The sequence below is a fragment of the Budorcas taxicolor genome, chromosome 4, assembly GCF_023091745.1.
Source record: "Budorcas taxicolor isolate Tak-1 chromosome 4, Takin1.1, whole genome shotgun sequence".
Classification (NCBI taxonomy): Eukaryota; Metazoa; Chordata; class Mammalia; order Artiodactyla; family Bovidae; genus Budorcas; species Budorcas taxicolor.
The window spans coordinates 89,105,726-89,129,583 of NC_068913.1; the positions used below are offsets into that span (position 1 = coordinate 89,105,726).

General features: G+C 41.0%; 1 protein-coding gene across 1 annotated transcript in view; it reads right to left on the minus strand.

Annotated features, from left to right (window-relative positions):
• The window catches only part of CADPS2 (calcium dependent secretion activator 2), a 562,792-nt gene extending 549,613 nt beyond the window's left edge, over window positions 1-13,179 (minus strand). The window contains exon 1 of the mRNA XM_052639068.1: window positions 12,844-13,179. Within this exon, the coding sequence (XP_052495028.1) occupies window positions 12,844-13,179 (336 nt within the window). The remainder of the gene's footprint in view (window positions 1-12,843) is intronic.
• Window positions 13,180-23,858: the final 10,679 nt, after the last annotated feature.

Here is a 23,858-nt window from a genome sequence, read left to right on the forward strand (position 1 = left end):
AACCACATTCCAACTAGAAGCAAGTGAGCCAGGTGCTTGCAGGTGAGCTCGACCTCTCCGACTTCCTCCCCTCCCTTCTACAGAAAGTAATAGCTGACATTTTAGGAGGCTGGAGGAGGAAAAGTGGTTTGTGCATCTTAATCCAATGTATAAAGGGTGCACCAGAAGAATTAAAAACATCAGAGTGAAGAGTCAAAGGGTGCCCATGGAGACTGTAACTGGGGTTGGGAAAAAGTGGGAAAGGAGACTGCTTTTTATTGCAAGTTTTGAAAGGCTTGATTTTTAACCACATGAACAAATTTAAACAGATACAACACCTTATAATTTTAAAAATAACACTACCTCCATATTGTCCATTTTAATATAATCATGAACTTAAATGGTGAGCAAATACTACCGATATCTTCTACTCCCCCTTGTGAGTACCACCTTCTTCAAACCGGAAACACTGCCAGACCTCCACTCTTGCCTTGACAGTCTGTTCTCAAGGCTGGACGACCTCAAGGCATGGTCTTAAATTCTGCATAAATGATGGTCCCTGGAACTGTGCAATGCAGTGGCACTGGCTATTCTCAGATACAAACTGTTTTAGAATGTAAATCAGATCACTTGTTGAACCTGCTCAGTACTCAACAGCTTCACATCTCACTTAAATTCTGACCCTACCATGGCCTAAGCAGGGCTCCCCAAGCTCCAGGCCATGGAAGAGTACCTCTCGTCAGATCAGCGACAGCATTCTAAAGTGCACAACAAATGCAAGGCGCCTGAATCATCCCGAGACCATTCCCCCGACCCTCTACTGAAAATCTGTCTTCCACGAAATCGGTTCCTGGTGCCAAAGAGGTTGGGGACCACTGGCCTAAAAGAACTTACACAAGCTGACCCATGCCAACTTCTCCAGACTCATCACTTCCTACTCGCCCTCTCTCCGTTCTACCTTAGCCACCCTAGACCTCAAGCTGCTCTTCATAAGACAAGTTTATTCCCCTTCAAGGCTGTTGCACTTGCTGTGAATGCCATCTGGATGTCCTTCTCCCCTCTACATCCCCATCATAAAGTGGCTCAAACCTTCACTTCATTCAAGTGCTGCTCAACCACTGTTGGCTCCTTAGAGGCACTCCCTGCCCACCTTACCCGAAATAGCTGCTAATGCCTCCATCCCTCCCCACAGTCAATATCCCTTAATATGAACATACACATGCTAATGATCTGTCTCCTCTACTATAACACAAGCCTCATGGGGGCTGTCCTGTCTACACCTGTACTCTCAATGCCTAAATTTGGGCCTAGCACACAGTATCTGTTCAAACATAGCCTCAGTATTTGACAGCTAAATGAAATACATTTTACAGAATGAAAATTCCTTACTGAATGAAAATTACGAGAAAGGAAACTCTGCAGATCTACTCGACGCCAGGTAATGTGCTAAGGACTTTTCAGAAATTTTATGTAATCCTCACAGCATCTTACTGAGCAAGTATGAGTCATTTTACAGAGAGTGTTAGTCACTCAGTCATGTCCAACTCTTTGTGACACCATGGACTGTAGCCCACCAGGCTCCTCTGTCCATGGAATTCTGCAGGCAAGAATACTGCAGTGGGTTGGCATTTCCTTCTCCAGGGGATCTTCCCTACCCAGGGACTGAAAGCAGGTCTCCAGCATTGCAGGCAGACTCTTTACCAACTGAGCCACCAGGGAAGCCTCATTTTACAGATCAGGAGACAGCAATTTAGACGGTGAGGAAAGGCTGAACCCCACTCTTCTCAGACAAGATTCGCATAAGCATGATAGACACCGGAAGTGGGAAAGTAAAACAAAGAGGAAGGGAACAACAGGGGAGGGATAAATTACCACTAGGCTAAAAAATATTACCAGCCTGATTTCATCCTACTTTTTAAATATATATTTGGCTGTGCCAGGTCTTAGTTGTGCCATGTGGGATCCAGTCCACTAAACAGGGATCGAACCTGCATTTGGAGTTCAAAATCCTAACCCCTGGACCACCATGAAAGTCCTGTATCCCACTTTCTACACATTCCAGCCTTTGCACAAATGCTGAGATCATTTCATTCAAAACAGATGAACAGCTAAACTTAAGTACCCAACTAATATCAAAGATTTGCTGGTTGCAACATATTTCATGATCTGTCTCAACTGTTCCATATTTGAAATCTAGGTTTATCATTAATAACTTTCATTTCACGTCTATAAAACAAAAGCACAAGTACATATGCATGTACATGTATACATTTATATTTGTACAGTGTCCTGCACAAAACAGTCTATGCAAACACTGAACCTTTTGTGCGGCAAAGTCACTGTGTGACAACTCAAGCTGTTCATCAGATGTGAATTCAGCATACAAAATATAGTTTAGAAATCAACATTTGAGAAACTGGGCTGTGAAATTCAGCTTCTGAGTTGCAATACTGCGGTCATCTCCATACTGCTAAATTCAATTAACATTTTCAATCACTATCTTATTACACTTGACCTCTGAACATCCAACATCATTTCCTACCTCTTTCTATTGAAACAGCTCTTCTTAGTTTCTCTGACAAAGGTCATCCTATCTTTCTTATAGACCTGGCTGTCCCTTCATTTCCTTTGCCAATTCAATCTTCCCTCCTATCTTTTAAATCCTGAAGTTCTTTAAGACTAAGTCATTAAAACCTCTTTGCTGGATTCTATTTTGGCCACAGCTGTGCTCATGACTTTGATTACTATCCACAGGACAGTTTTCAAGTTTACCTTCTGAAACCAAATCTTTCCACTAAGCTCCAAACAACTGTCCTTTGATCTCTACTTATTTGAAGGACCACAGATTCCACACCTCACCGATTAGATTTGTGTTGGATTTAACCATACATCCTTCTTCACTTGTCTCAAATATGTATAAGGAAATTAAAGGGAAAAATAAAATCAAAAGCCTAGGATTCTAGGACACAGTGATCAAACTCTCGAAATTCTTATGGAATTTTACACTCAGATTACAAATTTTTCATAATTAGACAGTTCATCTTCCCCTTCTGTCATTTTAGGTGTGTAGTTCTAATATGTAAAAGCAGTGTGACCCTGGTTGAAGCAGAGATGGAATAATAAGAATGTGTTTTATCTCAGTCTCCTTACTTAACCACTGCCCAACAATATACACAATCCTTCTGGTTAAGGAAACCAGAGCTCATAAATGTAGGTTAGATTCACCCTGTTATATTTCAGAACTGTTCTTGATGATATTAAGTATTTTGTAAGCCTTTGACTACAGTAGCATTTTAGTCTTACGCATTTTTCTAGAGAACCAAAATAACATTCTCATCTCCTTAAATAAGATTTGGAATATATTTCCCTAAATTTGTTAAAATAGTAAGAATACAGGTTTCATGGCAAAATTTAATTTTTCCCATCTTCCAATAAAATATACAGATCCATAAAATTTGTAAAAACACCGCAGACTAAATATAAAATGAAAGCCTGCTCTTCAGAGGAATGTCCACTAGCTTCAAAATCCATGAAGAAAATTGGAGACACAACCTCTTAAAACAAGTGTGCTCTGCCCAGTGAATCAATACATTAAGCACAACCATAAGGAAGGCAAAGTTGCTCAGTCACGTCCAACTCTTGGCAACCGCATGGACTGTACCCTGCCAGGCTCCTCTGTCCACGGGGATTCTTCAGACAAAAATACTAGGATGAGTTGCCATGCCCTCCTCGAGCGGATCTTCCCAACCCAGGAATCAAACCCAGGTCTCTCGCATTGCAGTCAGGTTCTTTGCTGACTTAGCCACCAGGGAAGCCCACATACATACATACATACGTACATATGCAAATAATGTGTACACAAATGCTTGTAAGTATATATAGGTGAACGTATGAGTGTGGATGTGTATGTATTAAGGGTACCTACAATATATCTGATAAACTCTTCAACAGAAAGCTGTTTCAATGCTAAAATTGGATAAAACATTGAATAGAAATTTTACTCAACACACTATGAATCAAAGGGAGTTACTTTTCACTGGTAATAGTATTAAGATTCCTAAGTATATAAAGAATCCGGCATTAAAATTCATGAATACTTCTAGAAATGCAAGATAAATTGAAAATACAGTCAACCCTGGAACAATGCTGGGCTTAGGGGCACTGACCCTCGGCACAGTTGAAATCAGCACATTATTATAGCCAGCACGCCAACTCTCCAATCCTCCATATCCGAGGTTCTGCATAGGCCAATGGTAAATCAGGCGGTACAGCAGTATTTACTACTGAAAAAACTGTGCACAGATGGGCCCTGTGCAGTTCAAACCTATGTTGTTCAAAGGTCAGCTGTCCACATAATTATAGGATAATTTAGTTACTGCAAAGATGACCAGACAGGAAGGGTTACTACAATAATGCTGATTTAGATGTAAAACTTTACATCTTAAAGTCAGACTATATATATACACTAATTTGTAATGTAAAAATACTAGTTAGTACAGTGAAATAGCTCTGTGAGCCACACTGACAGTATAATAAAATTAGAAATATCCTTAGAAGAAACGCTATGATCAATCTAGACAGCATATTAAAAACCAGAGACATTACTTTGCCAACAAAGATCCATCTAGTCAAAGCTATGTTTTTTTCAGTAGTCATGAATGGATGTGAGAGTTGGACTATAAAGAAAGCTGAGTGCTGAAGAATTGATGCTTTTGAACTGTGGTGTTGGAGAAGACTCTTGAGAGTCCCTTGGAATGCAAGGAGATCCAAGCAGTCCATCCTAAAGGAGATCAGTCCTGGGTGTTCATTGGAAGGACTGATGCTGAAGATGAGACTCCAATACTTTGGCCACCTGATGCAAAGAACTGATTCATTTGAAAAGACCCTGATGCTAGAAAGATTGAAGGCAGGAAGAGAAGGGGACAACAGAGGATGAGATGGTTGGATGGCATCACCAACTGGATGGACATGAGTTTGAGCAAGCTCTGGGAGTTGTTGATACACAGGGAAGCCTGGTGTGCTGCAGTCCATGGTGTCACAAAGAGCTGGACACAAATGAGCGACTGAACTGAACACCTTAGTAATGAAAATAAAGCTTAATCAAAAGCTAGGCTTCAAGAATAGCTGAGCTATTTGGGGAAAAAAGCAAAGTCAACTCCTTGATTCAAACTTTAATTCAAAATGGGAAATTGATTATCTAAGAACATAAATGAGAAATAAGTTTTTAAGAAACTTAAAGATCAATTGAACTATACTTAAAAACAAAATGAAAGGCAGACTACATAAACAGTCTCCCCAGAGGAACACTATCTTCAACATACTGATGAAGGGGACACATTAATAAGTAAAACCATGATCTCAATAGAAAACAGGGAAGAGGATATCAGATCATATACATTCATCCCCCCAAGCAATCAGAAATGAGCAAATTAAGTATCATCTCAGCTATCAGATTGAGAAAGATAGCCTTTTAATTATTCATACCCTTTGCCCCAGTAACATTTTCATCATAAAAACTCATTACTAACTTGGAGGTTATAAAATGAAAGTATTCAAACCATCAAGTTTACAAAGTGATGTGATAAAATCTCAAGAAGCAAAGCAAAGCATCAATGACGCTCTACAAGGTCGAAGGCTCCCAAATGCAAGCCAAAGACATAAGTTACACAGTTTGAAGAAAATGGAGGCTTTCCTTACCTGTCCACCTAATGTTAGAATTTTGGAAAGAGTACAAAAATAAAGACACTCTCAGGTAAGTCCTTAGTTTGTAATTACTTCACTTAAAACAATTACTTGAGAATGTCTTCTAAAGTTTACTTTTTGCAAAACCCATATACATTCTTAGCATACACACTGAAGAAAAATGCCACCCGCTAATGTTCTCCTAGGAGCAAATCGTTGTGAAATTCGCTCAGGCATTCATGCTCAGTTGCTCAGTCGTGTCCAACTCTTTGCAACCCCATGAATTGTAGCCCTCCTCTATCCATATAATTTTCCAGGCAAGAATACTGGAGTGGGTTGCCATTTCCCACTCCAGGGAATCTTCCTGACCCAGGGATCTTACCTGCGTCTCTTGTGTCTCCTGCATTGGAAGGCGGGTTCTATCCCAGTGAGCCAACTGGGAAGTACGCAGTTGTTGCTCAGTGTCAACTCCAACTTGAGATTTCACTATATTCTGTTTTCCAGTTCATTTTTTTAATGAAAAACACTCAGGTTTACCCTGTTGTATTTTCTGTTCCAAACCTGGAAATCTATCCATAGTTTTGTAACAAATAAATTATTCAACTGTTAATGCAGTTTAATGGTCTGCAGCATTTCATCAAATTAAAGACCTTTTAAAAGTCCAAATATGCATTGCCCTCCCACTATTGATTCAGTGAAGTCTAAAATACTGACGTGTTTTTTGTTCCTTGCTTAGAGCATCCCTATTACCTTTTCCTTCATGTGTAATACGGGTTTAATTACTGAGCAGTCTAACTCACTACTGCAAATACTTTCACCGTGCCCAGGTGACACAGACACAAGCTGGAAGTCATTTCCCTGCAGTTTCCCTTTAAAACAGGGCATCTCGTGTCTGATGGCACATTGGAATCACCTGGAAAGTTTTAGGACTATAACCCCAGAGACTGACTCAATTAGTCTGCAGTACAATCTGAACAACAGGATGTTTTAAAAAGCTCTCCAGATGATTCTAGTGTGCAGCTAAGGAGAAGAATCCCAAGTTTGGCTTTTTTGGTTTTTGTAAAAAAAGGAATTGTATCTTTCTGCCTTTGCATAAAGAAGGCTGAACGCCAAAGAATTGATGCTTTTAAGCTGTGGTGTTGAAGAAGTCTCTTGAGAGTCCCTTGGACCACAAGGAGATCAAACCAGTCAATCCTAAAGGAAAGCAATCCCGAATATTCATTAGAAGGACTGATGCTGAAGCTCCGATACTTTGGCCACCTGACGCAAAGGGCCAATTCACTGGAAAAGACCCTGATGTTGGGAAAGATTGAAGGCAGGAGAAGGGGACGACAGAGGACAAGATAGCTGGATGTTACCACTGACTCAGTGGACATGGGTTTGAGCAAGCTCCAGGTAATGGTGAAGGACATGGAAGGCTGGCATGTGATATCATTAGGTTTTATTTTTTCCCCTAGGCTAAAACCTGAAATGGCAGTAACACATGACAATAAGACCCACCCTCTTTTCCAAAAAAGGCCTAATCTGAAATGCATAAAAAGCAGCACAATAACTCAGGAGGCTTGCCTCATAGAAAATTATAACTGATGGGATTTTCCATTCATAATTCCCATACTTAATAACCTGGCAACTGGCTTTAATTCTGTTTTGAAGGTCTTTAATGACTTTACAAGCTATGCTATTTATCTTGTGAGTGTAGAAATGGAGGAAACTGCTTCCATTTAAAACTGAAGAAGGGACACACACAATATTTTATTTCACTTTATAAGCAGTCAATGTATATCAGAAATTACTGCTGATTTCATTTTTGAAAGAAGCAAACTCCAACATCACTTAATCCATTTGAGCTCTCATTAGCACAGCTCATTCCACCAAATTAAGTGCTGCGGTCCCAAGATACCTTCTGGAGGAATAGATGAATCAGTTGAAACCAGTAGCACTTTTTTTTCTCTGAGATACTGTGTAAGTTCCGTCCGAGGTTTCACTTTACTGTGTGGTTTCCTACTTACTCCCCACAGGACAATGTACTCCCTATTATTAAAAGCAGCAAAAACAACATAACCCATCCCTTTTGTATTTGCCCCATAAAGAACTAAAGCCTGAGTAGTAAAGCATGAATTATCCCAACTCCCTGAGAGGCTGGGCTTTTTAGACTATCACCATATCTCCTGGCGGAGAAGGCAATGGCACCCCACTCCAGCACTCTTGCCTGGAAAATCCCATGGATAGAGGAGCCTGGTGGGCTGCAGTCCATAGGGTTGCTAAGAGTCGGACACGACTGAGCAACTTCACTTTCACGCATTGGAGAAGGAAATGGCAACCCACTCCAGTGTTCTTGCCTGGAGAATCCCAGGGATGGGGGAGCCTGGTGGGCTGCCGTCTATGGGGTCGCACAGAGTCGGACACAACTGAAGCGACTTAGCAACAGCAGCAGTATCTCCTGGAACCCTGCAAGCAAGAAAGGCACATCATGGGGCTTCCACACTGTCTGTCCCCTTGGATTTGGTAGTGGCACTGGGAAAACCCCTGTGAAGTCATTAGTTATACAGCAGCAGGTATTATCATTTTCATGGCTTTCTTCAGAGAGGGTGGGGTAACCCTCCTGGTGGTCCAATGGCTAAAGACTCCATGCTCCCAATGCAGGGGCCTGGGTTCGATCCCTGGTCAGGGAACTATGGAGGGTGGGGTGAATCCAAGAGGTCTCAAAACATGTTTAGGAAGATTAATTTCAAAAAAGAGAAGTCGACTCTTTCCCTCTCCCTATACCTCACTGAGGGGCTTCCCAGGGGCCTGGGTGATAAAGAATCTGTCTACCAAAGCAAGAGATGCAAGAGACGAGTTTGATCCCTGCATCAGGAAGATCCCCTAGAGGAAGAAAATGGAAACCCACTCCAGTATTCTTGCTTGGAAATTTCCAAGGACAGAGGAGCCAGGCAGGCTATAGTCCATGAGGTCGGAAAGAGTCGGCAATGACTAAGCCCACACACCTCACTAAGTCTTTGAAACATGGACTAAACCTGACACTTCATGTATCCAACAAGCATTTACTAGGTTCTTATACACCAGGCCTCAGTCATATCTTAGGTCCTGAAGATGGCACAACACAGCACTAAGGCACAATGACATCTAGCATAAGGTATGTGATTTCTGGAGTTTATAAATCTAGCTGTTTTTTTTTTTTTCCATAAAATTGGCTTTTTCCCTGAGCTTGGATATCACCTAAGCAGTGAGAAACGGTTTTTGTGTTTTTTTTAAGCCACAGAAAATACTCCCATTTCCAAAGAAGGCTAAAAGTAGCCACTTATTGTAGTCTGACACTCACATGTGAGACATGTAGGCAAGAATCCACCATGTGTCACTCCACCCAATACTATTTCCCCATGATGCTCTCTCCTTGATCAGTTTTACCAAAGGAGATTACTTCCCCACCATCTGCGATTTCACACTATTTGTATACATTTCTCAAACTTAATTAGTGTGGAAAATTATGCAAAGTGGTGGGAGTGATTACATAAGGAGGTTTAAGGAGTTTAGTAAGATTACAGGGACACATAAAAATGCAAAGAACATGGGTATATGAATCCCATGGAGAGTTATCAGGTACCATTTTAATCTTTTAAATTCCCTCTTCATTATTTCTAGTTTAAGATAGTTGGCTTTAATATCTGTCACTAAATTTAATAATGAAAAAGCAACTTACTGACTAGAAACCTATGGAGTGGACAACCAAAACTTCGCATACACACCTGAAATTTCTTATAAATTGAGACCTGCGATCTGTAAGCCCCCAACTATGGAATATATTTAACCTCTTCTATGGCAGTCTTTATGTTCATCAGATTCTCCCCTACCTTCTAACCACTATGGACTGTATTTTTCCTTTAGGGTCTCAATGTTTTCCAAAGACAACCTGCCTTTATGAAGTAAAAGCTGATGTCCAAAGACAAATTGCCTTTATTAAGTAATAACGGATTATCTGTTATTGTTTCCTAGTTTCAACAGATTCCACCTTTAACCAATGATCTGGAATCATTCAAGGTTCATCATTATCTGTTAACTGACGGAGCAAAGATTATGTGAATAAACAGAGACTAAAGCATTAGCCACAACTGAAGTCATTCTGCCACTGGCTGCTTCTTACTTCACATTCGTATCATGTGCGAACCATTTAGGCGGTGTGACCACCTCGTGAAAGCTGTGTCAATGTCTCCTCTACACTCACTTCCAGAATTTTCTGTGAAGTCCTAAGTTAGACTGGCATAAGCCAACCACCATTATTATTCTAAGCTGAAACTTCCCAGCCAAAAGCAAAGTCAGTCATGTCTTAGTCAACTGAGTTTAATGCCACTACGATTTTTCAATTCAAGGATACAACCTCTTGATAGCTTTGTGGGCCATTTTAGCCAAGTAGGAAAACAAAAATCACTGCAGCTCAGCTGGTTCACAGAAACTCAACCAACTCACTCAACCTAATAGCAAGAGAGCTTTGACTGCCAGAATAAGGCTTCTACCATCCTGTGATTAGTTTTCTTCTTTTAAAGATGAGGACCCTTTTAGATCTCAATTTCTCTGTTTCTAAATACTCAAGTTAGGAGGAGTGAGTAAGCAGCAATATGCACTTTAATGACAACAATTTAAGCTACTAAATCCTTTTACTAGATGTCTGACTACCTCAAGATACAGAATAAAAATATGCAATGGATTAGTGATTTTGCAATTATCCTGGCACTTCTTTTATATAACCCAACTGTATAATTCAAGACAAAGTTTTGGGCATTAATTCTTGGTTTGAGCATCAAATTCACAGGAATATAGTTAAATTCCCATTTCATTTTGTCCTAGGAGGAACCCAACTGCCAAGAATTACTCCAGCTCCCTTCAGCAAGCAACATGCTTAAAGAAAAAGTGTGGGGCTTTTTGAATAAGGGAAAACACTTAAGTTGTTTTGGGGCCTCCCCCCTTAAAAATAAGAATACTTTGCAAAACTTCATCTGACAGCATTCAATGCTCAATATCTGGGAAAAAAATTTCCAAGTGTTCTTGCACAGGACACAAACAGAGTTCTGCTTCTTTTTCTGCTGTAATTATTTTTGATGACGTCTGAATGTTATAAAAAATTATTTCCTCAGCGGTATTGTGACTGCACCTGTTTGCCAATTCAAATAATTTCTGGAAAAACATTCTATTTAAACAAGAGGAGTCAGAGAAATCTGTATTATTTGAACAAGCAAGGGAGTGTTTGTTTTACTAACAAAATGCAACAAGTATACACAGTAAGAATCAGCTACCAGCAAGTGACTTTTTGCAAAAGCATCTTCAGTGATAATATTCCAGAAGGAATAGTCTTAGTTTCATTACACGTTATTTTTATACTTTAATACCAAAAATAAGGTTAAATGCAATATGAATGGAAGTACTGGAGACTGGATGATAGTCATAAACTTAATATGACTAAACAACATACATCAAAATTTAGTTATAATTGTAGCTACTGAAGTTGAAAGTCACTTGACCTACAGAGCTGAGAGGCAGTGAGTGACTGCAGTGCAGCCCAATGCAAGCAAAAGAGAACAGTGTGGTACTCACCTGAGAGCAGAATGGAAGGCTCCAAGACCTCCACGGGGCACTCCCTCCAAACTGACCTCAGGAATGGTGGCTCTGATCATGCCAGTTGTTTAGGGAATAGGAAATGTTACTCAAATACTTCTTCAAAATGAGAGGCCTGTCTGGATCCCAAGGTTTCTTTCCCAGCTCTAGCATTCTGTGACTGAGTTACCTAGAGGGGTAGGCAGCTGAAGTCATGAAGTCACTCAGTCATGTCCAACTCTTTGTGACCCCATGGACTGTAGCCCACCAGGCTCCTCCATCCATGGGATTTTCTAGGCAAGAGTACTGGAGTGGGTTGCCAATTCCTCCTCCAAGGGATCTTCCCAACCCAGGGATGGAACCCGGGTCTCCCACATTGCCGGCAGACGCTTTACCATCTGAGCCACCAGGGAATTGCTAGGCACCTGAAGGGTCTGGGTAATTAGCCTACAGGTGTACAGAATCACCCCATAAGCATGCCCAGAGAGTTATTCAAGACAGCTGCTTGGTTTAGGTTTGTTTTAGAGAAGCTGGGTAAATGGGGGTGAAGGGTAATGTATAGACTGCATTTACTCTGAAATACAGCTTTTCACAAGTCAATTCAGAAATGCTCCAAATTTCTAAGAAATGCCTCACATTCTGAGGTTAATGCTTCAGAAAACAAATCTCTGTGCAACCAGGCATGCTCTGGGCAAATTACAGTCTCTCTGGGTCTTCATATCCTGTCCCAAGCTAAGGTGACTGGTGCAGATTTCCAGCGAACCTTCTAGCTTCACATTCTATTAAGAGGGTTTCTTAGTTTCTATTGAAAACATACCCAATTAGGGCAATTTGAGTCATTACTTTTGTCTGCTACAAAATTGGACTCCTGGGGGTCTTGTTTCAAAACTAAAGTTGGCATGCATTTCACCTGAAACAAATGCCTCACCTCTTTGGGAATGGCGGGGGTGTGTAGTGCGTTGTTTTGAAGTGGTCATGAACCAATCCTACTTTTCATCAATAGCGTATTTCATTAAGGCCTGCCGGGACTAATAATTACTAACCCACAGCCACTCTCTTTAAGCTGCACACTATTCCGCCTTAGGATTTGATGTCCTAGTTGTACAGCAGCACAGGAAAACTTCTCAGGTTAGGTTTGTTTTAGGGGAACATTTCTACACCTTCTTCCCAGAGAAGATCCCACACTCATTCATATCCAGGGTAAAGCCCTGCTCTAGCAGAAGTGGACAGGAATGCACCGCCGCTGTTTTGAAATTAAAGTTGATAGGAGTTGCGTCCGGATCCGGCCGGGGCCGAGCCCGCCGGGTGCAGCAGCCGCACCGCCGGGCCGGTATCGGCCCCATAGATGCCAAGCTGACCGCTTCTGCCAACCGTGGGGCAGAAGGCGCGTCCGCGGCAACCCGATACCCGGCGGGCTGAAAAACTATACCCCCGACACACACACACACCCCCAAAGATTCCCTTGCCCTCCAAGAGTAACAAAAACGCAGTGTCCTGAAGAAGGACAGCGGGCAGGGGCCCCACAGTTTTATCAGGAGAAAAGCCCAGGGAGGAAGAAGTGGAGGTTGGAAACGCCGGGTCCTGCAAGTAACTCACCTTCTGCTGTCTCCGGGCCATATCGGTGGGCTGCTTGGCATTGAAGGGGTACGCGATGCACCTCACGACGAAAACGTACAGCTGCAGACGGATCCTCCGCTCCTGCTCCTCGTCCAGCTGCCGTTCAGGTTCGTCTCGCCCCTCGCTCAGCATCGAGGGGCTCGGGCTCACGGGTCTGGCCGCGCCGCCACCCGCGCGCCCAGCCGCGTCCCGCCGCCCTTCCCGAGCCGGGGCCGGCGGCGCTCGCTGCGAGCCGCCGGCCGCCACCAGCACATCGCGGCTCTCCTCTTCCAGCCCCTCGTCCGACTCCTCTTCGCTGGAAGACGGGTCCAGCATGGTGCTGGGGGCGCCCCGCCGCGCGATCCGCGGTCCCCCAGGCGCCTCACTCTCGGCGGCTGCGCCCGCGGGTCTGCAGGAGCTGAGCGGCTGGCAGCTGCTGCCGCAGAACGAAAGGGAAACTGACCGAGGCTTTCCGGACACGTCGAGTTGGACCCAGGAGTGTTTCCTACCACCAGGGCGAAAGGGGCGGGCGGGGGCCGCCGGGATTAAATAGGCGGAGTTAGCGTCAGGAGTGAGCCCGAGCGCCTCGCGAACTGCTCAGAGAGCCGGGGCCCTGCCGCCCTCTTGGTTCTCCAACCTCCGCCGGCAGAGGCGCGGCCGCCCGAGCGCCCCGGCGCAGGTGGGGAACCTGTGGCGCCTACAACAAGCAACACGTGGAATGGAATGTTGAGGAGCGGGCGCGGGGCCGCGGAGTGCGCGTGCGCGCGCCGCCGCCGCCGCGACCCGGGCTGAGTGCTTGGGTGCCAGGCGCGCGGTTCGCAAAGATTCGGAGGCGCTCAGCTTAGTGGTTCTGCCTCCGCCGACCTGGCTGTGACCTCACCATCACCACCTTTCTTTTCTTCCGCAAGATTTCTGAGGCACAGGCGGACAGGGGTCCAAGAGAGTTGCCCCCTTCTACCTCCCCAGGTGAGGGGAACGGCCAAAACAGGCGTCTCCGACCTGAAATTGATACCTAGGATTGAACCCCAGCGCGGAAAAGTGCGGCCGGAGCCGTTTACCTCCAAATAACGTTGGGAGGAGACTTTATAAAGTCTCTTGCTCTGCTGCTGTCCGACGCTATCGTGAAGTCCATATTGTAAAAGTCAGAGGAATGTTCTTGAAAAGAAAATCAAAAACAAAACGCGAGAGGCTTTCTTTTTAAACCATCTTTATTCCTGTAGATGCATGAGCAAGATCGGTTTTGTATTTGCGAAATGGCAGTCTGATTCAGCTCTATAATAATCACATAGCTTGATTATTTTCTGGGTTGGGATGCATTTGACTCAAGACAGATTGTGCAGTGTAGACATTTATTTAGTAAATATTTGAGCGCACACCGGATGCCCAGTGCTGTTAGCGTTTGGAAGAGCCCTCAGCGCATTGAAGCACACACTTGGTCACTGTTGGTTCCGGCCTCAAGTGGGCGTCTCGTTGCAGCACCCGGAGCCTGTCTTATCTGCGCAGATTTCTCAGTCCCGGTGTTAGAACCACCTAGGAATTTCTTTCTGTGATTTTTCCGGTGTTCTTAATACGGACAAAGAAGGAAATAGGGAAAACAGTGCCTTCAACTCAAGGTGCAAGTGTGCAGTGGCCAAATTGGCGGGGAAGCAACTGAAGCTCACTGCAATTATCACCAGGCAGGTAAAACTTCCGGCTCTGAGCTTGTCTACCCCGAGGCCAAATAGCAGCTTTTGGTTTTTGCAGCCACTTCCACAGTTAGGTACCCATGAGAGAGACTTTCCTTCAGCATTTACCCATAGTCTCCTTAGACGTAGAAAAACAAAGAGGCATTTACTCTTGGGGAAACTTGCCTATTTATCAATCCTTGATGACGCCCACAGTGATAAAAGGTGTTCCCTGAGGGTGTGACACCTCAGGTGCTCAGCTGGCTGAGCTCCAACTGCCAAGAAACACATATCTCAAAAACTGATTATTTAAAGACTGTGTTTCATTTTTGGCAGGGTAAATCATAAATAACAAACATTCATTAAATTTACAGTGTCTAATGCTGTATACATTACATTTGGCAAAGTTTTGTACATGTGCTTGGCGAATAATGTCACAAAAGTAGCCTTTTGAGATAGGTGATGAGGATTATTATTTACAGTGCTTTGTACCAGGTACTGCTTTAAGCCCTTTACAAACCTGATCCCATTTATTTTTAGTTCCATTGTACAGATAAGGATCCTGAGACTTAGACAACCCTTTCATGCAGAACCAACAACTAATAAAACAAGGACACAACATACTGAATCTTCTAGTTCCAAATAGTAGCTTTTATTATAATTTGTCTAATTACAAATCAGTATATTAAATGTATGATGTTTATTAAATGGATAACAAATAATAATTTAATTCCTAGGCACACAAAAGTGTAATTTATATAGAGCAGCTTTATTGCCCTTCCTTTTCTTGCCAAGGAAAGGTATTTTTTGTTTCCTTTATTAGTTAAAATTGCTTAATGTGATAGCTTATTATTCTCTTCCTATTAAAAAGTGGTTATTGAATTAAAGATTCTCCAAGCCTTGGAAATCCCACTGGAAAATACCTGATAATTTGTAGAATAACATACACTGTCTATAAAGATGAAAATGGCTTAAAGGGCATAAATTAAAGAAATATACAGAACAACAAAGAGAATGTTTAAGAATTTAATTAATGAAACTTACATTGGTTAAGAAACTAACATTGTTAAAACTATGCAGGGTATATTTAGAAGAACCAGAGATAGTCTTTAGAAAATTTCCGGTTAGAGAATGACAGAGGAGAAAACGTTCACTGAAAAAAACAGAAAATAAATATTAGAACCGTAATCCAGTGATAGGTCTGATAACCTGGGAGATAATGGTAATACAGAGAAAAAATACCTTATTCAAGTTTGAGTAGTGGAAGACTTCCCTTATGCTTGATAGATGTTTTGAAGAATGATTAATAGCTATTGGAGTGAGGGCACTATAGACAATGCAACCACATTTGCAAAGGTATGAAATTGTTTTCCACCTCTGGAGAATTGCAAACAAACTAGGATGCCCCAAATAAAGGCTACATGTGAAGATGGGGAAGATGAGGCTAGAGAGCAGACAGGCAAATTCAGCCTTGAGCAGGACAGTAAGCAGGTGTCCATGCCCTTGTATACCATGCTTTGAAATTTAAACTATGTCCTGAAGAAAATGGGAATACACCCAAAGTAAACAGTAAGGTACAACATGAGGTGATCTGTAACTCGTAAGAGTCAATCTGGAGCAATAGAAGGGCAGTACAACGAGACGCAGGATACTATTGAGATTAGTTACTAAAGAAATCTGGGACAGATACAATGCGGGCTTGAATTTAAGATGGAAATGAGCAAGGGAGGAAAACTCAAGAGATGGACAAAGGAATTGATGGAACATGTATGAGATGCTGAGGAAGAGGGTCAAGGGTAGACAATGATTCCCAGGATATGACAAACTGAGAATAGATAAAATATGAACTTCTAAGGGACATGTAGGTATGGAGAAACATCAGGTTTGGGGGCACTTATCAGAATGCTCCTAGACCCATTTGGAAATGCAAACCTGTTACTCACACCTGGGCAAATAAATCATCCTCATGTTGGTAGTAGTTGAAGCTGCAGGTATGGATGATGAGGTCCGGAAAACATGGTCATGGTGAGAAGATGGCCAGTGATGCATCTATGAGGAACCCTCCCTACCTCTCCTCCAAAATAGAGATGGTTTGAAGAAAAGGAATCTGAAAAGAAAACCTGATCATTAAGAATAAACAGAGCCCTAATAATTTTTAATTAACATTTTCAAGTTTGTGCTTACACTAATGTTCTTGACAAATTTCTACCTTAAATATTACCTTTTCAGGTAATTATAACATCAGTTGATGCTCTGGGATAATTGAATAAATGATGCCTAACATAAAACTATGATTGCTTTATGCCATTTCATAAATACACATAATACGCTGTAGTCAATGATTCATTTTTATTTTTGTCAAGGTGAGCATAAAAACAAATGGAAGTTATACTGCTTTTTAATGAAACACTTCTAATGCTAGGATAAGACGGATGTACAGTAATAAAATAGAATATCAAATGTGTTTTGGAAAAGATATTTAAGGAAACAGATGTGTGACCTGAATAGCTATAGGTGGTCTGTTTTCTAGTTGAGAATTGATTTGTGCATTTGACCTGAAAGAAAGGTATTAACTCTTTCAAGTCACAGATGAAATCATAATTTCACTGAACAGACATTTTGGGGGCACCCACTCTAGGCTATGCACTATTCTGAGTAGATAGAAAGAGTAAAATTTAGTCCCTGAGGGGGTGCATGTGAAACAGACATGAACAAAATAAGAAGCTATGGTAATATATGCTCCTGTGGTAATAGAGAAAAAATTCACAAAATATTCCTTAAGTCTATGATTTTTTGTAGTTATAGCTAAAATTATATTACAACAGACAGAGGAATCTTTTTCAGGTCAAATGGAAGGACCAGTTTCATAAATATGTATGAGAAAAATGTCAACTCACAAACCTAGCTAATAAAAAGGTATGCATTTGTAAAAGTAAGATAAAATAACACATTTTTTGAAACTTTTAAGATGAGTATATCTTATGAGGCAATAATCCTCCTGGCTACTTCATTGAAATTCCTCTACTTACTTTGCTTTTCCTTTTTCTTTTTTTCAGCTTTCTTTTTCTTTTTCACCTTTCAAGTTAGAATTTGAATCCTAGCAAAGATTGTTCTGTGACACCCACCCCCACTTTTTACAAATAAAGGATAAAAATATATGCAGATGATCAGCACAAATTGATCAGAAAAATTAGTAGTCCACACTGTTACACATGCAAGATACAGTTAAACTTTTGTTGTGAAGATTAAATAAGATAATATATCCAAAGTACTAAAAGATTATCCAGTATAGAGTAAATGGGCTTCCCTGTGACTCAGATGGTAAAGAATTCACCTGCAATGCTCAAGACCTGGGTTCAATCCCTGGGTTGGGAAGATCCCCTGGGGGAGGAAATGGCAACCCAGTCCGGTATTCCTGCCTGGAGAATCCCCATGGACAGAGGAGCCTGGTAGGCTACAGCTCAGGGGTCACAAAGAGTCAGATAGGACTGAGTGCCTAAGCAGCAGCATAGAGTAAATGCCAAGTACTTTATTGTTATTGTAATTACTTTATTATGTAGCTCACTTTAAACTGTAGAACCATAGAAATAAATTGCAGATAAATTAGTAAATGGTTCAATGCATTTATTTATTGATTTTTTTACATAGCTTATAGTTTGTATGTCTAAATTATTTGCCTTGAAACAACCGAACTAAAAGAACTTCCAAATATGGTAAGGGATTTTATTAAAATCTTAAAGATTTCATAATTTTTATAAGAAGGTTTGAGCCCACAATAAGAAGTTACTTTCTTTCTGTTCCTATTCAATCTGTCAGCATTCAACAATGATTGATTACAGTTCCATTTTTTAATTTCCATTTTATAAGAAATTTGGAGGAGGTAACAGAAATGAGCTTGTTGTAAAGTACAGGGAATAAAGAAAGGTGAAAGCATATTGTGACCTATGGGTCCAAAATGTCATGAGAAAAGTCTTGCATTAATTCAAGATGTATACTATATGTGATGATAATTAAGATCTCCTAGAGAAGCAGGTACTTATCCTACAAGAATGTGTTTGTGTTTTAAATGTTAATAGAGATACAAACTATTTTGTGGGAATGGATAAAATCTAGTAATTATGCTCATAAATGGATAAAGCAATAAATAGAAATTTTTTCCCTCTAGCTTTCACAGTTTTTTTTTTCACTTTTATTGATTTTGTTGTAAAACACAGTTTCTGCTAGTCAATGCAATTTATTGAGTGCCTAGACTATATTAAGCACCATACTAGGGCACTGTAAAGAAAGCATTGTGTTGATTGGCCAGGAATTCAACCAGTGTCTCAAGAGATGAAGATTCTAGTCCTACCAAAAAAAAAGAAAAAAAAAAACTTTAGACCATTTCAACAAGAATGCTCAAGAAAATTAAATTGAAATCGAGTTTTTAACCAGAGAAAATTATAAGGGATAGTCTAATGATATTGAGCAGGGAGAGTAAGAATATGTTTTTATTAACTATTTGTTATTACTATGGTCTCTAACAGTGACCAGTTGTTCCAGCTGGTTTTAGAAAAGGCAGAGGAACCAGAGATCAAATTGGCAACATCTGCTGGATCATTGCAAAAGCAAGAGAATCTCAGAAAAACATCTATTTCTACTTCATTGACTATGCAAAAGCCTTTGACTGTGTGGATTACAATAAACTGTGGAAAATTCTGAAAGAGATGGGAATACCAGACCAGCTGGCCTGCTTCTTGAGAAATCTGTAAGCAGGTCAAGAAACTGCAGTAGAACTGGACATGGAACAACATACTAGTTCCAAATAGAAAAGGAGTACGTCAGGGCTGTATAAGGTCACCCTGCTTATTTAACTTATATGTAGTGTACATCATGAGAAACACTGGGCTGGATGAAGCACAAGCTGGAATCAAGATTGCCGGGAGAAATTTTGATAACTTCAGATATGCAGATGACACCACCCTTATGGCAGAAAGTGAAGAAGAACTAAAGAGCTTCTTGAAGAAAGTGAAAGAGGAGATTGAAAAAGTTGGCTTAAAGCTCAACATTCAGAAAACTAAGATCATGGCATCTGGTCCCATCACTTCATGGCAAATAGATGGGGAAAATGTGGAAACAGTGATTGACTTTATTTTTGGGGGGCTCCAAAATCATTGCAGATGGTGATTGCAGCCATGAAATTAAAAGACGCTTACTCCTTGGGAGAAAAGTTATGACCAACCTAGATAGCATATTAAAAAGCAGAGACATTACTTTGCCAACAAAGGTCCGTCTAGTCAAGGCTATGGTTTTTCCAGTAGTCATGTATGGATGTAAGAGTTGGACTATAAAGAAAGCTGAGTGCTGGAGAATTGATTCTTTTGAGCTGTGGTATTGGAGAAGACTCTGGAGAGTCCCTTGGACTGCAAGGAGATCCACCAGTCCATCCTAAAGGAGATCAGTCCTGGGTGTTCTTTGGAAGGACTGATGTTGAAGCTGAAACTCCAATACTTTGGCCACACGATGCAAAGAGCTGACTCATTCGAAAAAAAACCAGATGCTGGGAAATATTGAAGACAGAAGGAGAAAGAGACAATGGAGGATGAGATGGTTGGATGGCGTCACCAGCTCAATGGACATGAGTTTGGGTGAACTCCGGGAGATGGTGATAGACAGGGAGGCCTGGCATGCAAAGAGTCAGACAAGCCTGAGCAACTGAACTGAACTGAACTAACAGTGATTAACACATTTGTTTTTAGGTATGAGAACCATTTACCCTCTTAAAAGTTATTAAGGTTCCCGAAGATCTCTTGGTTATGTAGGTTAAATTTATTAGTATTTCTAATATTAGAAAGATAAAACTAAAGAAATTTAGAAATGACTTAATTCATTTAATAATAATAACCTGTTATATAACATGCTACATATTTTATGAAAAAACTATATTTATAAAATAAAAAGGTGGGAAGAATTGTGTTAGTTTACACTACAGCAATCTCTTTAATGTCTGGTTTACATGTGCTTCTACATTCTCATATCTACGTCTATATTCTCATAACTACTTCGATACTCAATCTGTTGCAATATATTGCTTTGTTTAGAATAGATGAAAAACAACCTTAGATAATGTGGTTGAAAAAGATGGAGTTGAGTATTTCGATAGCCTTTTCACACAATGGTGGATATTCTTCTTTGATATTAAACCAAAACTAAATGAGTGGTAGTTTCTTTAACAGTAGTTGCAATGTGGAATCTACAACCACATCAATAAATTTTTCTTACTCTATGGTTCTAAAAACTCCATTAGTCTATCTTGAACTTTGAATGGATCTTTTACGGATACATAATTTCATACTGTCATTGGTCATTTGGAAAACACTGGTTCATTGGGCAATGTAGACTGTCAAAAAGATGACACATTTAATTTTATTATATAGTATTCAACAAATTACATTTGTCAATAATCTCATCAAAAGGTAATTAACTACTGGAAAAATGTCTGTTTACTTTGGCATATAGTTCAGTTCAGTTCAGTCGTGTCCGACGTTTTGCGACCCCTTGAATCACAGCACACCAGGCCTCCCTGTCCATCACCAACTCCTGGAGTTCACTCAGGCTCGCGTCCATCGAGTCAGTGATGCCATCCAGCCATCTCATCCTCTGTCATCCCCTTCTCCTCCTGCCCCCAATCCCTCCATGCATCAGAGTCTTTCCCAATGAGTCAACTCTTTGCATGAGGTGGCCAAAGTACTGGAGTTTCAGCTTCAGCATCATTCCCTCCAAAGAAATCCCAGGGCTGACCTCCTTCAGAATGGACTGGTTGGATCTTTGTGCAGTCCAGGGGACTCTCAAGAGTCTTCTCCAACACCACAGTTCAAAAGCATCAATGCTTCAGTGCTCAGCTTTCTTTATAGACCAGCTCTCACATCTATACATGACCACTGGAAAAACCATAGCCTTGACTAGATGGACCTTAGTCGGCAAAGTAATGTCTCTGCTTTTGAATATACTATCTAGGTTGGTCATAACTTTTCTTCCAAGGAGTAAGCGTCTTTTAATTTCATGGCTGCATTCACCATCTGCAGTGATTTTGGAGCCCAGAAAAATAAAGTCTGCCACTGTTTCCACTGTTTCCCTATCTATTTCCCAAGAAGTGATGGGACTAGATGCCATGATCTTCGTTTTCTGAATGTTGAGCTTTAAGCCAAATTTTTCACTCTCCTCTTTCACTTTCATCAAGAGGCTTTTTAGTTCCTCTTCACATTCTGCCATAAGGGTGGTGTTATCTGCATATCTGAGGTTATTGATATTTCTCCCGGCAATCTTGATTCCAGCTTGTGCTTATTCCAGTCCAGCGTTTCTCATGATGTACTCTGTATATAAGTTATATAAGCAGGGTGACAATATACAGCCTTGACGTACTCCTTTGCCTATTTAGAACCAGTCTGTTGTTCCATGTCCAGTTCTTACTGTTGCTTCCTGACCTGCATATACGTTTCTCAAGAGGCAGGTCAGGTGGTCTGGTATTCCCATCTCTTTCAGAATTCTCCGTAGTTTATTGTGATCCACACAGTCCTTTGGCATAGTCAATAAAGCAGAAATAGATGTTTTTCTGGAACACTCTTGCTTTTTCCATGATCCAGTGGATGTTGGCAATTTGATCTCTGGTTCCTCTCCCTTTTCCAAAACCAGCTTGGACATCTGGAAGTTCACAGTGCACATATTGCTGAAGCCTGGCTTGGAGAATTTTGAGCATGACTTTACTAGCGTGTGAGATGAGTGCAATTGTGTGGTAGTTTGAGCATTCTTTTGCATTGCCTTTCTTTGGAATTGGAATGAAAACTGACCTTTTCCAGTCCAGTGGCCACTGCTGAGTTTTCCAAATTTGTTGGCATATTGAGAGCAGCACTTTCACAGCATCATCTTTTGGGATTTGAAATAGCTCAACTGGAATTCCATCACCTCCACTAGCTTTGTTCATAGTGATGCTTTCTAAGGCCTACTTGACTTCACATTCCAGGATGTCTGGCTCTAGGTGAGTGATCACACCGTCATGATTATCTTGGTCATGAAACTCTTTTTTGTGTAGTTCTTCTGAGTATTCCTGCCACCTCTTTTTAATATCTTCTGCTTCTGTTAGGTCCATACCATTTCTGTCCTTAATCGAGCCCATCTTTGCATGAAATGTTCCCTTGGTGTCTCTAATTTTCTTGAAGAGATCGCTAGTCTTTCCCATTCTGTTATTTTCCTCTATTTCTTTGCATTGATCGCTGAGAAAGGCTTTCTTATCTCTTCTTGCTATTCTTTGGAACTCTGCATTCATATGCTTGTATCTTTCCTTTTCTCCTTTGCTTTTCACTTCTCTTCTTTTCACAGCTATTTGTAAGGCCTCCTCAGACAGCCATTTTGCTTTTTTGCATTTCTTTTCCATGGGGATGGTCTTGATCCCTGTCTCCTGTACAATGTCACGAACCTCCGTCCATAGTTCATCAGGCACTCTATCTATCAGATCTAGTCCCTTAAATCTATTTCTCACCTCCACTGTATAATCATAAGGGATTTGATTTAGGTCATACCTGAATGGTCTAGTGGTTTTCCCTACTTTCTTCAATTTAAGTCTGAATTTGGCAATAGGGAGTTCATGATCTGAGCCGCAATTCAACTCCTGGTCTTGTTTTTGTTAACTGTATAGAGCTTCTCCATCTTTGGCTGCAAAGAATATGATCAATCTGAGTTCGGTGTTGACCATAACCTTTTACAAAATTCTAGTTTCCACTTGAAAGCTTGAATTTATCACTTGTACAACAAAAGGTGCTAGCTATTTTCCTCAAAATGAAAAGCTAATCACACTCATTGAGAAAAGTCTGCCAAATATCTGAATATTTAATATTTGTTTGTTGAGTTGGTCTCACAAGTAAAAACAGTGTTTTGTGAAAAAGTGGATAGTTCGGCTTGCAACTCAAACAGTTCTCTAGACACCATCGTACTTCATTATATGAAAGTGAATGTCCCTCAGTTGTGTCTGACTGTTTGTGACCCCATGGACTATACAGTCCATGGAATTCTCCAGGCCAGAATACTGGAGTGAGTAGCCTTTCCCTTCTCCAGGGGATCTTCCCAACCCAGGTACCAAACCCAGGTTTCCCACATTGCAGGCAGCTTCTTTACCAGCTGAGCGACCAGGGAAGCGATTCATTATATAGCAAAAGTGTTTTATGTATACTTCTCATTCCATCTCACCTTACTTTTTAAATGTGTACCCGAGGATTGAGATTTTTTTTTTTACTTCTTAATCAGAAATATTCATAAGTGAATCTGGCTTTTTTTTTTTTTTTTTTCTGATTGTATGACAGTGAACACAATGATTACTAGTTG